We start from the raw sequence: 15,889 nt of genomic DNA, 5'->3' as shown, positions 1-15,889 counted from the left end.
CCCTGCAAGGGTAAATCCCATCCCTGCTCCAGGCCTTGACAGTGGGATGGTGGCAAAAGAAGGTTAGTGAGAACTTCACTTTAGCCTCAAGAGCTGTTGCCCCAAGCATACGTGACCCCAAGAAAGACATAGAAAGCATAAGCAATCAGAAGCTTTTTAAATTAGGGCTTGTTGTAATTAACAGCTCAGATTGCCAGCCGAAACATCTGGACTTTTTTCAGTAGAATTCTCTCATCTACCCAGAGACACCTTCAAGGTACGTGTCTAGATTGACCAGATGAGAGAAGCAGCAGAAATCTGTTTTAGATGTGTCCCTAAGGATGAAATGACCTGTGCCCTACAGTGCCCTGGGATCTACAGGGATGCTCCACAGAGCTCCTGGTGATGACTAGCTTTTGTGGCCTACACAAAAGCTTTTTGTGGCCTTCGCAGCTGAGAAATCTAACTCAGACCAAAATTTCCCAAGGATGCACTTGTTTTAATCAAAGGTCCAACCTTAACCCAATTTTTTCACCAGTGAGCTCAAAATAAGTACAAAATGGCTGCTGTTAAAGCCATCATCCTTGCCAGTAGACCAGAGAATCAAAAAGGATGCGGAAGGAGCTATGGAGGGAGTTTGATGATTTCATTCAGACACAATGCCATGAATGCAGGTGGAAGTAAGGATCTATGGTTGGGAGCAAGGAATATAGACTGTATCTACAGAATAAACAGACAGTGACTGAATGACGATCAGTAAAACTTAGTAACTATTATAGTCAGAGCAAAGCAAAAAGCTAAAGCAGTTCAGGGTGATACTTCAGCAATGAGATATTTGAATGTATTTGCAGGGGTCAGTGAGAAGTAGGAAGGTAATTTCACCTCTGATTGTTGTCCTGTCAGGGTGCTTTTGCCTATGTATTAAAACTTTTGCTGGAAAAAAAAAATAAAAAATTGCAAAATAAATAAGTAAAATCCTCACCTCTGTTCGATGCATGGAGAAAGGTTTTCAAACAAGAGTCTCATCAAGCACAGTCTGTTTAGCTCATTGGAAAGAAGATCAAATGGCCACTTGATTGTAGCATTGAAGGTCTTCAGAAGGAATAAAAGTATTAAAGGTCCTCTTAGTCTAGTGGATAGAGCAAGAGCAGGGTCTGGAAATTAAAACCAGGTCAATTCAAATGAGAATTTGAGAAATAAATGTGTCAGAGAAGGCGATTAAGCATTGCCACACTCTCCACCCTTTAACAGCTCTCCCTGGAGTAAGGTGGGATTCAGTCCAACACAAGTTATTTCACTCAAGCAGTAATTAAACCTCACAGCTTGTGATGTACAGAGGGGTCAGCTGATGTGACCTCATGGTGTGGACAGGCCCTCATTTCCAGACACCAGGGAAAATTTCACGTGCAGAGGTGTAGTTAAGCTTGATGGCTGAGCAAATATTGGAGCAGCCCCGGCCCCTTTCAGCAGTTCTGTCAGCATCTCCTTAGGGCCTTTTGCAGAGGTGGACAAGTTCAAAAGTGTTTTGCATGAAGACACATTGGCACAACTATTGAGTCTGCAGTCTAGGTCTCCTTGTTCATTTGCTCCTATTTTTGCTTGCTAGGAAAGCACTACATTAATCCAATGACTAGGTTTTCCTTGAAAGAACAGCCACAGTGTAGAATAAAATACAAGGTTAAGAAGGATCTTGAAGAGGTATTTAATCCATCTCTAATCCAGACTTCAAACCTGGCATTTTTACCATCCATATGTCTCTCTACTCCCTCTGGAAGAGAACAGATCCTAAATCCCCATTACCACAACCCGACCCCAAGACTGAGCCAAGACACTCTGTATGTACATGCCCTGTAAGCAGTTGAACATCCCTTAGAGGAAAAGTCACTTTCTTCTGGAGCTGAGCCTGGAGACCTCCTCTGGGACACCAGAAGCTCAGCAGGAGCTCTGGTAGCAGTAGCAGCATCTTTAAATGAGGCAGTTCAGGTACCAGCAGCAGCATCACAGCAGTCAGGGTGGGCCAGTCCTACAAGCAGCCACCCAGGCATTAATTTTCTTCGAGAGTTTAGTAGCCCTCATGAACTCACATTATCACAATTAAGCCTATTAGTAACACTTCTGTGAGTAGCTTAGACTGCCAAAATATGCTAGTTTTTTCCTTAAAGCAGCATCTTAGTCATATAGTAAGCAACTCTCCAGCCTTCTCGAAGACCATTTAAATAAGAGTGCTGCAGTTAAGTTGTCATTTAATACATCTGCATTAATTGCTTTCATTATTAACAATGGAATGGCTGCCTAATTAACTCAAAGTAGCACAGGCTACTTTGCTAAATGTTAATTAAATGCTTCATTGGCAGACTATATTTTTTCAGCTTCAAAGAGAACAAACCTACTGTGTATTACAGCCAATTTCCATCCAATTTATGAAATTGTTCAGTTCTCAGTCATAGCTCTGCTAACATTCTAGACTAGACAGTCTCTGGAAAAGACATTTAATTTACATCTTTCCTAATTCCTATGAGAATTGAGTTGTTTTTTCTTTTTTCCTTTTTCTTTTTGATTTTTGAATCTACTCTCTAGCTAAACTGGAAGGAACAGTGTTTCTATTGATGAGCTAAACTCACTTGAGAAAAGAGACCACAGATAAGGCAACTTAGCCATCTGGATATTTAGTTTAAGAGATTATAGCTCCTTTCAGTCTTTTATATATGCTGTTAGCTTGCTTTAATTATGAAACAAAATATTTTAGTTTAAGTTAGCAAGAGTGAACATGCAGTCATCATTTAATCACAGGCATATAATTATTTATCATAGGAACTATATATTTAACACTTGCTTTTTGTCTGCATTTCAGATGATATTTTAAAATTATAGTTTTCTGGGGCCACTTTTCAGCTCTTCCAAACTGATCAGTAGTACATATTACAAAGACATTGACCCTTGTCAAATTTAAAGAAAATATGGTAAAAGTCCAGAAAGGAACAAGTTTCAGAGTTTTTCATTATTTCCCCAGTCAGAGTTCTTTAATATTTGTTGAAGAAAGAAAAAAAAATTACAATATTTATTTTGTCATCATAGACGGCAAAAAGTTGATTCCTTTAAAATAACCGTTCCATAAAGAACCATGAAGTGCTTGTTTCCTTCTTGAAAAATTACATTTCTCATGATCAGGATGGTAGAAGCAATGAGAAATGGTTTGATATGTTGTCAGCTTGAACCTTCAGTGTGGAAAGAACGCTGTCTGCAGGATCGAACCAGGCTTTTTAATTTAAAACATAATTGTTCCTTCAAAAATAAAAATAAGTGGCTGAATTCAGCCATGTGTGTCAGATAACTGAAAAGAAAGGGGAGGGGGGAGAGATGGGAAAATGATTTTTAGAAGATGAAAGGCAAAGCAATCCGCAGCATGCTGCTGGAAAAGAAAAAAGCTGATGTCTTAATTTTGCAGTTAATAGAAGATGTCTATTATCATAGTATCACAAGACCATGTATTGTTAATACAGAAAAGCTGAGAAAAAAGGAGAGAACTGAAAATGATCCCACTACGTTTTGTGGCACATGTTGTTTCTTTTGCCTTATGTAGTCTGTCAGCAGAGGAACCGTGAATAATGTCAGCATTTCAAGCCTTGATGCTGGATATTCTCGTGGACCTTCCATAGTGCTAATGCACCCTAATACATTACAGGCAGATTTCTTTAAGCTCACTGCAGCATCAGACAGACTATAAGGCAACAGTTGACTTAGGCTGCATTTTAGAAGGCTTTGCAACAGCCGAAATGAAAGCTGAAATCCTGGAAAGGAAAAGAAGAGCCACGGCATGAAAGAATGAGACTTAATATTGTCTGATAGCAGAGTGATTAAAGCTTTTACTTGGGGTATAAGAGAATCAGTAATAAACGTTCAAGTCTTGAAGTCAGTCATCTGCCTGCCAGAAATAAAACATGGCAACAAATTCTCAAATCTCATCCAAGCAAACTGGGTCTTTCAATTGCTTGATCCTATGGACCCAGAATCAAAAGTGGTCGAGTAATCACTATTTGTGATCAGGTTATTACCATTCAGCTGAGTTGCAATTAATATTTCTACACAAATTCATATCTCAAACAAAATCTTCAAACTACTTGCATTGCATATATAACCCTCGTGGGGGTTTTATGTGGTTTGTTTTATACGGTAATTCATCTGTCCTGAGAACATGGGCCCATCAGTTAACAGGCTCAGCTGATGCCGCGGTATGTACTAAGCTTCTGTAAGAGGGTTGCTTTGATGTCTAACTCACATGGAAGAGCACAATCCAATCCTTGATCTGCTGTCTTGTGGGAATGGATATTTTTAAACAGCGATCCTCGTTATCAACAATCCTCACATGGTGGCTAAGTCAGACACAAACAAAGCAGAAGTGATGGGGCAGGTCTGAGGTCGAGCTGGGACACCACATCTATGGGTCTGAGTCCAGGTCAATGGGACACATGGCTTGCCATGGCCACAGCTGCAGCACCACTGCTGTGTACTTCTGGCAGGAACCAGGAATGAGCCCATCCGCTTGAAAGTGAAGAGGGGAGCCTCCCCTGAGGCTTCTTCTAACTCCTCCTTTGAAGGCCATCAAGTGTTTTACTTCTCATGTAGTCCTGAACACAGGCAGCCAAACTCCAGAAAGGTTGTTGTTGGGTGTGGTGCTCTCAGGGCCCTTAAAGCATGTTCAGCTTCCCAGGTTGTCTACAGAATTAAATAAATAAATAAATAAATAAATAAATAAATAAGCTTTGCTCTTCCAAGTGGAAATAAACTTGGCATCAGCAAAGGCCCAGCAAACATTATGGTTACATCACCTTCTGGCTCATTTGATGGATAAATTATCAGTGGAGCAAATAACGTCTCACTGGTTTGAAGCCTGAAAAACATCCAATATCTACCAGGCACAACAGAAATGATGCTAACGTGGCTTCAAACTTCTTCTAATATGGAATTAAAATTTCACTCTTACTTCCAAAGGATGAGATTTACCTTTTTTGAGGGTGTTTGTATGCCTAAATTTAGATCTCTGGTGACATTTGAGAAGCTTAGGGAACATTGTCTGGCCTCTGGCTCTTGCTTCAGGGGGTCGCTGTTCTCCGTGGTCCTTTGTCAGACTGGTCGCTGCAGGCTCTCTTTGAATTTAATGGGAGAAATGCAGGTGCAGAGGATGATTCATCTGACCTACCTGAAATGTCTGTCTTAATACGAGATTAATCACTCTGTAGAGATATTTCTTTCTCTCTATCAGTGAAGAAGGCAGCTTGGAGTAACTGTCTGAGAGCCTAATCTCCATCCTTAGCTTTGGGACATGCAAACCAGAGCAGATGAATTCTACAGCCTGCTCCGTCTGACCTGGATAGAAAAGCAAAGAAATCCAACAGGCAACAACTTCCCACTAGCAATGACATGTTCATTCCTGGCATCAGTTTCAGTGTCCTAAACCTGCTGTACCAAAATCTTATTCACTTGCCTATTCTTTTAAAATACAACGTTATTCATTCCAATATTTAGCCCCCTGCATGGCTTGAGCCTCACACTAAGCATAGCTTGCAAGGGGGATGGAGATATCAAACTACTCTATTATTTTCATGTAATCTTCTTGCTGCAATGGCTGATTGTGAATCATTTCATGCCCCAAGACAGCACACATCCCTGATACCTCAATACAGCACTTCATCATCTCCATTAGAAAATTAAACAGAGAGGCCAGATCATTACTGTCATGTAGCAACAATCCTTTTTGCCTTTGTAATTGAAAAGAAGTAAATCTGTGAGAGATGCAACAATTCCAAGTACTTCTCTCAGGGCTGAGCGAACAACTATGATATTAGCAGGCATCTTCCCCTTGGCTTTCAAGGGCATTGATTTATCTCTTTGTGCTTTACTTGAATGTTGACATTCTCAACGTTTAACACTCCCCAACAAACGTGGTGCTAATTTTCCTAGTAATTCTCTTTCTTAAATGTGAGTAGAGGACTTCCCAGCTCAGCTGAATTCCAGAATGTTTTCAGGAAAACCATAGATCTTGTTTCAAAAGTGGCCAGAGAAAAAAGCACGTACCTCATTCCCCCCCAGTAAATTGTTGCCCTGCTTTCTGTCACCGTTTACATGCACGCTTATGTCTAGCCTGACCTTGCCCTGAGTCCTTGCCCAGCTGCTGGGTGGTTTTTCTTTGCCTGCTAACATGAAGAGACCCTCACCATCCCCTGCTTGAGACGTCACTGTGGCCCTGTAGGCAGGTGTACAAAGAAATCCTCCTGCCCCAAAAAGCCGGGCAGACACAGACATGCAAGCTGCCAGTGTTGTGCTGCCAACAATGCCATATGGGTACCTCGCTTTACTTTTGTCAGACAAGTGAAAGCTCAATTACCCTCAGCTTGTGGCTGACCCTCACGGAAGAAAAAGGATAAAAGCATCTGGATTGCTTCCCCAATTACAGATTATTACAATTTCACGTTGCTTTAGGCAATTTGCTACAGCTTCAGATGTCTCATCCTGTTGTGACATTTAGGTGGCCCAGAGCCTCTGCAGCAGACTGTTTAAGGGGAGTGATATTTTTGGCAGAAAAAGGATAGGGAACGTGCTGCACTTTGCTTGGCGACTTCACACCAGTCTCAATTAAAACACTAAGAAAGGTGTTTTACTACTTTTCTTTTCTCTTTTGTGATATGATGACATCATGAAAGTCTTGTTCCTGGCTAACATAGTCCTTCTGCTTAGGAGAGGCTGGACAGGCTCAAGGAAAACTTTTAAGGAGAAAAATTTACACCAGCAAATGTTCTATGTGCTGACATTGTGCAGGCTCTCGCAAAAGGGTTTTACTCCTCGTGGATGAGAAATGCTCATACTTGGAACAAAACAGAGATTATTTCTCTCTTTTCCTTGAATTAGCCTCAAAGGTCTGATCCATTGCTCATGGTGATAGAAAGCCAGAGGAAATGTTGAAACATACAGAAGGTTGGATGTATGCTCCTTTCTCAGAGCATTGATGCAGCATGGGGGATCTCCAGTTAAGATAAGAGAGAACATGTAAAACTAATCATACGACCTCTTTCTATGCACAAGTCTCTGCCTGCATGCAGAACCTGTTTCTTTCTACAAGATAGATAAATGAGCTTAAGCATTTAGATAGACTGAAAAGCTGAGCTTTTATTGAATATCCCTTTAAAAGAATGCCCAGGAAAAAGCAATTCAAAAGTTCATACAGACTATGAGATCTCATGTTTTTTTCAGTTGTGTTAGTAACCTATGGGTCACCTAATTTTGTGATTACTAGTTTCAAAGCCTCATTGTCTTTTTTTCTTGAAGTTACTGTTTTATTATTGTCAGAGGTGACACACAGATGAACCAATGATCTAATCAAGCCTGTGAATTGCTAGTCTAGGCAATCAACCAACAGCTATTTCATTGTAATGAATTATCTGAGTCATGATTAGATTTACAGATGTAAACTCTGAAATAATGTATAGATTTAGCCATGTAGGACAGATATATCTTATTAGGAGTGAAAGCATCAGCTGCATCCTTAAGTCATGTAAAGAAGAGAAACTCATGGAAAGAAGCATAGTGACATAGTAAGAGCATGATGATTTAGGAGATCTGGATTCAATTCTTGACTTGCCCTCAATGGATTTGGGTTAAAGTCATTAAAGACATAGACTGAGCTCTTGTTCTGGATCTATTCTGAAGGGTTTACAGCATTCCTATCCTCATTACTTTGTTCAGCTGGTGGTCCATATCCTCAGGATCTACCTACCACAAAAATGGATGACTAAGACACTGTGTCAGGAATTTCCAGCAATAACATACTGTTGAAGGGTGACAGTACACCTTAATTGCTGATGTCAAAAACAGATAATGAACTCAAGCTGTTGATGTTCTTATATCCTACCACACCTTGAAAAGTCGGATGATACTTCACAAATCTACAGGGTGGTGATGAAAATAAAAGTAATGACTGTGTTGTGCTCAGAAACAGCAATGGTATATATGATTTAAGGCAATGTTTCACATTATTTTTGGAGGGAAGGACTTCGTTCTTTACCACAACTCAGTGTAAGAGTAATAATTCTTTATTTTCAGGTAACTTAATTGGTAACTGATGGGCCCTTCCACAGATGCAAATGGCTCCAGGTTCCCACTTGAGGAAACCAACCTGTGCTAGACAGAGATCTGCTCATCTAAGCTGAATGCTCTTGCTTCTCTCTCTCTTTTCCCAGTTATTACCCTGTGCTGTATCTTCAAGTGCCGGATTCCCCGGACAAAGAAAGAGATCGAGGCACGATATGCTCAACGGCAAGCAGCCAAGACGTATGCAGACAAACTGGAGACTGTGCCACCACTCAATGAGCTGACAGAGATCCCTGGAGGTACTTTTCATGCCATCACCTGCACATAAGACCTGTCTTTTCTTTTGGGGTTGTTTTCTGTATGCTTAAATGGAAAGGGTTAGGTCCTCCTTGTGTGTAAATCGATGTAGCTCCCTGGGCAAAACAATGAAGATATCACCATGACATGGTAAAACTCTCACATTCACATGCACAACTCTAAACCAACAATGTATGTGGTAGCAGACGTGGTCATTCAGATGCAGGGGACATTTTCTCCAATAGTACAAGTCAGAGTTATTCCTTTGCAGCTCATGTTTAACTTTTCCAGACAGTCTCATTCATATTAAAGGACAATTTCTGGGGTGGGGGCTGTCTCGGTAGGAAGAAAAAGTGTTAGAATTTCACATTGGTTTGCCCCATTTGGATGGCCAAGAGTATTTCTGCCTCTGGTCTCCTCTCCTCTCACTCACCTTTCCTGATTCTGTACCCTAGGCTCTACTGAAACTCTCCCAACTCTCTCTGGTCATGTCCAGTCCAGACCTCTCAACTCCCTGCCTGTGGTGAAAGAAGAAGATGAAATGGCCCTACAAGGAAATTAGGGGACTGCCTTCCTGTCTGTCTGTCTGTCTATGGCTTCTCTTTCCCGTGGCTTCTTCTGAGATCCATCATGCCCTGGACTCTCTGCTTCTCAGTTCCCTTTCTACATTTCACCTGTTTTCTCAAGAACTTTTAATGAACGTCTTCATTTATTTATTTATTTGCTTATTCCCCGTTTCTGTGTCTCTGTAAGCCCTGTGGTCTGTAGCTTCATGAAAACCTGGAGTTTCTTTAACTCGCAACATGATGCTTCAGTCCATAAAACTGGTGAAAGAGGCAGATAACATAACTGTGGAAATTTACTCCTACACCAGCAAAATATAGAAATACGTGACTAATAGTAAGCTGTTGAACATACCTCAGTATTTCTGACGTGTTCAGTCACTTGACTGTGCCTATAGTACAAACTAAATATAGCCAGACCACTCTCTGGAGCTGAACCCAATTGGCATGAATAAGCCCTTGTCCATACTGTTAAATTCTCTTAAAGTACTTCAGAGTCAAAGGCCATCCAAAGGTTTGGTTAATGCTCTCTTACATATATGAGCAATCGTGTATGGAAGCACTTACTATTGCATCTTTCGACTTCCTGGTCAGAAGACCAAATTCTGACTCTGTAAGGACCAGCACTCAGTAGATCCCAGAGAGTGTGAAGGCTCATTCCTGTAGATAGCAGAAAGCCAAGTTCAGTCATCTGCTACATCCTCTTTTAGGAGGATTTGTAGCATTTAACAGCCTGGCTATTAATTCTAGAAAAACAAAAAATTAAAGATGAGAATATCCCAAAGAGACAGAAAGGGGGTTGGGGCAGTAGAACGAGAGTTTCACCCCAGAATGTTAATAAATTTTGATCTCCTGTAAGCAGCCTTCACAACACTCAAACATGTACATAAGCTCTATCCAAAGGCTTGCTAGTTTAGTGTGGGTTTAATTGGACCATGGTAAAATGCTGCATCATGAGCTCATGAATAAATAGCCACGAGAAAGCAATATATAAGTCATCTGCACCATACAGCTTTTATCCCATGAAATATATGAGTAGTTTACCATCCTTCGACCTCGTGAGAGTCCCAAATCTATGGTCCTGGCATGGTGCAGGGTAGGAATCTAGTGGATAACGTCGTTGAGTGGCTGCTGATGTCTGGTAATGGCTTCTGAAGATACGTGCTTTGAGCCTCCTGGTCCTCTGTGGGCAGACATAAGTCTGACCAGGTTGCCCTGAAGGAACTGGTATTGGGGTGCAATTCAACTGTCCACAAACACATTACCCACATCTATGGAGAAGTCTGCATCAATATTAGTCATCTAGTTTTTATTCCTTTATCCACAGTGATAAATAAAACGGATGTGATTCCTTTCAGAGTAAGGGAGGTAAATTGTGCCTTAAAATTGCCTGTATGTCTCCAGTCTTGGGGACCCGGTCTGACTCAGCTGTCAGTGCCTAAATAGTAGATGCAAAAGCTATGTGTGACCAAACCTCCCTCTGAGATTAGTGTGAATCCTGTCCTCAGAAAAGTTTCGCTTCATGATTTAGGCATTACGATGGAAAGTATGCAAACCTTCGGGCTTCATCTCTGTGCTATTATTCTTGTCTGTACAGGGTGTGATGGTCTGCCATGCTGCTCCATTGACATTTGGCAGCCCACCCTGATTTATGTGGTCATGAAATATGATATATGTACTCACTGACTATTTATGCACTTACACTGTGACAACCCTTGGTGGATCTGGTCAAGGCCAAACAGACAACCTGAATGATTTTAATTACTGAGTGGCCATTAAATGCTTTAAAGATTTCTGTAAGTGTCAAATGCTATTAATCAAGAATATATTACAATGATACTCTCATTTCTTGGCATTATTTGACTCTATTTCACATTTACTGTGATGGAATATTCTAACTGCCAAACGATTCTCCATGTACTTTTCTGAGTGTTGTATATGGCAAGCCCTTTTTTGGGGGGACATAAAAGAAAATGAACTTTAAGGTTCAGTGCATAAAATGTTATATACAACTTAATTTATTTAAGCTCTGTCTCCCAGCATGTGGGAGGGGTACAAGCAGAACTGGGCCCTTACTGTGAGTGGAGATGTGCTGTCTGGGGCTGTGGCCTGGGAAATCGTCAAGTATTCTGGTCTGAGGCAACTCCAGCTGACTTTTTTGGGAGTGCATCTGGATCCTACCACGTTTCTCCAGGAAGCAGACAATGTCGGTTTTGTTTGTTTATTTGTTTTTGGTTTGGTTTGGTTTGTTTATTGGGTGGTTTCTCTCCTCTTTTCATATGAGATGTCAGGATTTCCCCTGTGGTAGTAAGAAAAAGTGTTACTCCTTTCCCATCTGTATGTATAAATGAATTACCAGTTCCCAAGGTCAAAGGATAAAATTTCATATTAGTGTTCAGCCTGAAAGAATATTTTAGGCAAACATAATAAATGCAGATTTGATTCACCCCTGTAATACATTGCTGCAAACTGAAAGCGACACTACAGATATCCATAGCAGGGAGGTCTGGGGCCAATTAAATGTACAGGAGTCTAATGGCTCCATGTAAGGCTGAGATGTCTCACCAAATGATCACCCCTTACCAAATTACCTCCTGAGCCAGCTCACTGTCATCTTTCCTTAGCATGTGACAAAGGTGAAGTGGTATGACTTAGGTGTCAGCTGAAGTAAGCTAAACAGTGACCAATAATCCTCCATTTCATCAGGTCACTCCTGGCTCATTCCTATATCTTGGCTGAGCTTAATTATTAAGTTGTGCTAACGTGGTTATCTATTTACGTATCTGAGTCCTACAATGGGGCTTTTCAGAAAAGGAAAACATGGGAAACTTAACACATTTTCACCTCTTTTTTTCAAAAGTTTATACCTTGTTGGTCATGATCAAAGAAAAAAAAATCTGTAAGAAATATATGAAATCTGATATGTGTTTGAGTGCTGTGTAGCAGCTTGAAATGAGAGTTCGGTGCACCAAGCTCTGAGTTTAGAAATACTTTTGAGAAAATTAACCAGTTTTATTAGAAGTAAAAAAATAAATAAATAAAAAGGGGGGGGGGGGAGAGGAAAATTATTTTTTATAACATCCTTTTTCAGAATAATTTGTCTGCAAGACCCAGTGGGATACTTATGAGTCTTCTCACCTGAAATGTGGGCAGTGAATCCAAGATATTCCTAAGTAAAGATATTAGATAAAGATATTATAAACTTCTTAAAACTATTATGGATTGTGTGTTAACAAAACAGAGCCATCTCTGCACTAGAGTTAATTGCTATATGCCCTTGGTATGTCACTGCCATTAATTACAGGTAGGAAGCCAGTTTCATGGTGACTAGGTCTGGACAAGACATAAGCAAAGCCTACTTTGTAGTTCTGTGCTGGGCAGGTCATCTTCTGCCTGTCTGTCTCTGAGAGCAAAGACCCCCAGCAGAATCTCTGCTGTCCACTCTCAGCTACGGGAGACATACCCCACACAGAAAATTAAACAAAGAAAACAAGAAAAAAAAATCCAATCAACAAAACAAAACAAAGAGCAGTGACAACAATAACAATAAAAACAGACAAACAAACAAACACACGAAAAAGACAGGCCAGGGCTGAATTGAATTACATCAGAGAGGTTTCTGTTCCTTTGCCTGGAAGGAGACCACTCCACACTGATGCCATTATTGGGAAATGCCTATGGACTCTCGATATAATGTTCAGGGACCAGTTCTGATGAATGGGAGCTATTTCTTCCAACAGAGCTACAACTCAACTCTTCAGATTACCAGTTCTGCTTTACCCCATTAGTCTGCCTTCTCAAAACAAAGACATGAAAACTTCTGGCCAGTGAGAAAAACAGCTGTAGGGACAAAGCCCCAGTGTTTTTCCTTTGTCCAGGATTTGCCAGCAGGGAGCAGGAGTTTTACCCTCTTCTTGGATAGTGTCACCCTACGTTAATTGCCTTTCTGTTTTCTTTTTATGTCTTCACATACAGCTCAGGTGGCAGAAGAAAAAAAAGAAGACGTTCCCACTGTATCTGGAAAAGTGGACAAGGCTCAGGGTAAGAAAGAAGGATCCAAAGGCTCCAAGAAGAAGGATGGTGAAAAGGACCAGAAAGAAGGATCCAAGAAAGAGGGGAAAGATGCCAAAAAGAAAGAAGGAGAAAAGGGAGAAAAAGGAGAAAAGGGAGAAAAAGGAGAAAAGGGCAGCAATGACAAGAAACAAGGTGGTGGAAAGAAAGGTGAAAAAGAAGGTGATGCAGCAAAATCTGGAGGAAACACCAAAACGAATGGCAAAGCTGGTGGGAATGCCAAAGCCCCAGCAAAGAAGAAGTGACCCCGCTAAAGGTGGTGGTAGCAGTCCTCTAGGGAGGGCACATTCAAATACTTGTGGGGAGCTGATGGTACATGTTGCATCCATGCATTTGGGCTGTTGAGTGCCACTAGATGTATGGATTTATTACTTTTTGAAGACCAAGTCACTGACTTTTTGTCCATTAAAGGGAAGTCTGGCCATTTGGCTAGACAGTGGCTTGTAAAAAAAAAAAAATTGCAATGTGCAGAGCTACGTGAGAATAGCAACTGGAACCAAAGTGCAGCCTGAAGTAAGAAGCAGATATTTGGACAAGCATGGAACTGCATGAAGATTTGCATTCCTTAAACTAATGGGAGGACGTGATTCATTTAAAATATGTTCTTCTTGAAGGCCTAAAGGCTTTTGATAAACATTAACTAGCACTCATCTCCTCCTAAATAGGATTTGCACATGGGTAATTTTAGGCATTAAGTAAATTCTGCTTGTTAAAACCCAAAGAATGGGGGTTTTTAAGTCATAGCTCATATGATTTCTGAGAGTTGGCTTGGACACATGGGAGAAAGCTTTCCTTCCTTCTCTGATGACTCTTTCTCTGAGCTGCTGAAGGAAATACTTCCTTAGACACAGAACTGCATATTTCCCAGAAGATTTATCAACCTCTTTCTCTTTTCTGATGAAAGACACATAAATCAAGCTGTAGGAGGATGTGCACAGAATAAAGAGATAGACTGCGTCTGTGCTGCTGCGGGCAGTGGCTGCCCTCCGTCCATCATCCCTTCCACGAAGGCTGCAGACGACGAGAGCCCGCCGGGATAAAGGGGATGTGAAGTTTTTCGGCATGTTGCAGCAGAAACTCAGGGTCTCCAGGGAGCAGGGCTGAATGCATTCATGTCTTCTCTCTCTTCCTGAGCAGTTTTGAAACCAGGCCTTTGGCTACACTTCCAAGTGGCTGGTATTTCTCTCACCTCCCGGAGAATTTTCAGGAGTGTCTTTAACAGAAGCAGCTTTTCTCCTAGTGTGTTTTGTAAATATCGCAGCAATGTATGCCTTAAGATTAATAGCCATGGAATATTTACATGCACAAATACAAAACATTCATGCTAATGAGAGAGAGTTTTCAAGCTATCTTGATGACTAAATCTTTCCCTGTTGTCTCTGTTGCCTACACTGTCTCTGAGTATTTATACTGGTATATGATGTCTACACTGGGGGGTGAGGAGGGAGTTATCTCCAGTTGCTTATAAGGCTCAGGACCTAGGATTTACATTTATATTAATCCAACTATTTTTTATCCACCCTGTGGTTTCAATGTACACAGAGAGCTGATCTATCACTGCAAAGACATTCGTCCTGCCTTTCATTCCCCTTCTCTCCTTTCCTACTCACCCCATCCTGGTACAGCATGAAGGCAGCAAAACAAAGGGCATGTTCTTGGGGTTAATGAGGTAATCAGCTCAACAAAGGGCCAAAAGGCACCAGAGCTAGTGAAGAGATGGTGTGGGGCTTGAGGAGCAAGGATGAGAAAGATGTTCGCATCCACAGAAATATTTACTAGGAGTGTGAATTGTGGCACTTCACTGGCTCCAGGCATGATCTAACACAGAGTATGGAAAATACTCCTGACCCTATATGCAGACAGGTGATTGGAGGCCTAAATCTCTATCCACTGTAATTAACCCCCTGATGAGTGTGAATATGTACGTTACAGAAAATTATGTTTAAGTTGCTGAATCTCAGTCCCATCCCTAGTGTTTCAATGGCTGAAGATAGGCAAGAGGTGTGGGGATTACAGCTTCCATGTGGGAATGGAGGACCAGTTTTTAATTCCCTCCTCAGCCTGAGAGGCCTCAGATGCCCAGCTTTATGGATCAGGAAAAGGACTTTTATCCACCACTTCAGCTGGAGCAAATGGGAATACAAGAGTCATGCGGACAGCTGGGGAGGAAGCAATTCTGCAGGAGCCCAGATCTGCAATCCAGTCTGTATGCACATGTGTGGGTAATAGCAGATGAGGTATCAGTTCATATTCCTTAGGTTCTCCCCACTTTGCTTGGGGAACTGCAGAGACTCCTAGTGCCAGATTTGATGAAATCACATTGATTCCAACACAGAGAAACATGACAGGTATCAATCATTACATACCAGTCACCTGCTTTCTTCTGGTCTCCCCCTGTTTAATGATTTCTTTAATAGAGTCTGAAAGAGAAAAGAAATGGAAAAAGATTTTAAAAACCTGCTTTTAGGCAATGCTCTTGCCTGCATGCACAGGTGGAGGTCCCTGGGAACTGCACAAAGTTACATGAGCTCAGTGTCTGGCTCACTGTGTGTTTCAGGGTTCGAGTGGATGTGTATATCTTATAAACTCCAGTTTATATGCATAAGCATCTGTAGGACAGCATCCAGCTGTGAGCTGGGCAGGAAAGACCACTTCCCTCTTCCACAGCTGGAAACGTGGTATTTGGCTGTTAACCCTGCTGTTAATCCTCTTTATGATGAGCAGAATGAGGATGCTGACTCAATCTGTACCTATTTGGTAAGAAGGAAGAAGGACAGATATACACCTGATCCCAAAGCCTCAGTGAAGAAAATCTGCCCCTTCAATTTGTCTTTAAATTCACTATTGCAGAGTAAAACAGATCTTTCCTTAATCCTCCCCTCCCCAGTCTTACTGCT

General features: G+C 41.3%; 1 protein-coding gene across 1 annotated transcript in view; it reads left to right on the top strand.

Annotated features, from left to right (window-relative positions):
* The window catches only part of TMIE (transmembrane inner ear), a gene marked incomplete at its 3' end in the record, with an annotated part of 31,060 nt that extends 17,997 nt beyond the window's left edge, over positions 1-13,063 (top strand). Inside the window, exons 3-5 of the mRNA XM_035554308.1 lie at positions 8,211-8,360; positions 12,897-12,955; positions 13,031-13,063. Of these exons, the coding sequence (XP_035410201.1) occupies positions 8,211-8,360; positions 12,897-12,955; positions 13,031-13,063 (242 nt within the window). The remainder of the gene's footprint in view (positions 1-8,210; positions 8,361-12,896; positions 12,956-13,030) is intronic.
* Positions 13,064-15,889: the final 2,826 nt, after the last annotated feature.

This window comes from Cygnus atratus, chromosome 2, assembly GCF_013377495.2.
Source record: "Cygnus atratus isolate AKBS03 ecotype Queensland, Australia chromosome 2, CAtr_DNAZoo_HiC_assembly, whole genome shotgun sequence".
Taxonomy (NCBI): domain Eukaryota; kingdom Metazoa; phylum Chordata; class Aves; order Anseriformes; family Anatidae; genus Cygnus; species Cygnus atratus.
The sequence above is the reverse complement of the archived record's forward strand: the minus strand, read 5'-3'. Positions and strand labels throughout refer to the sequence as shown.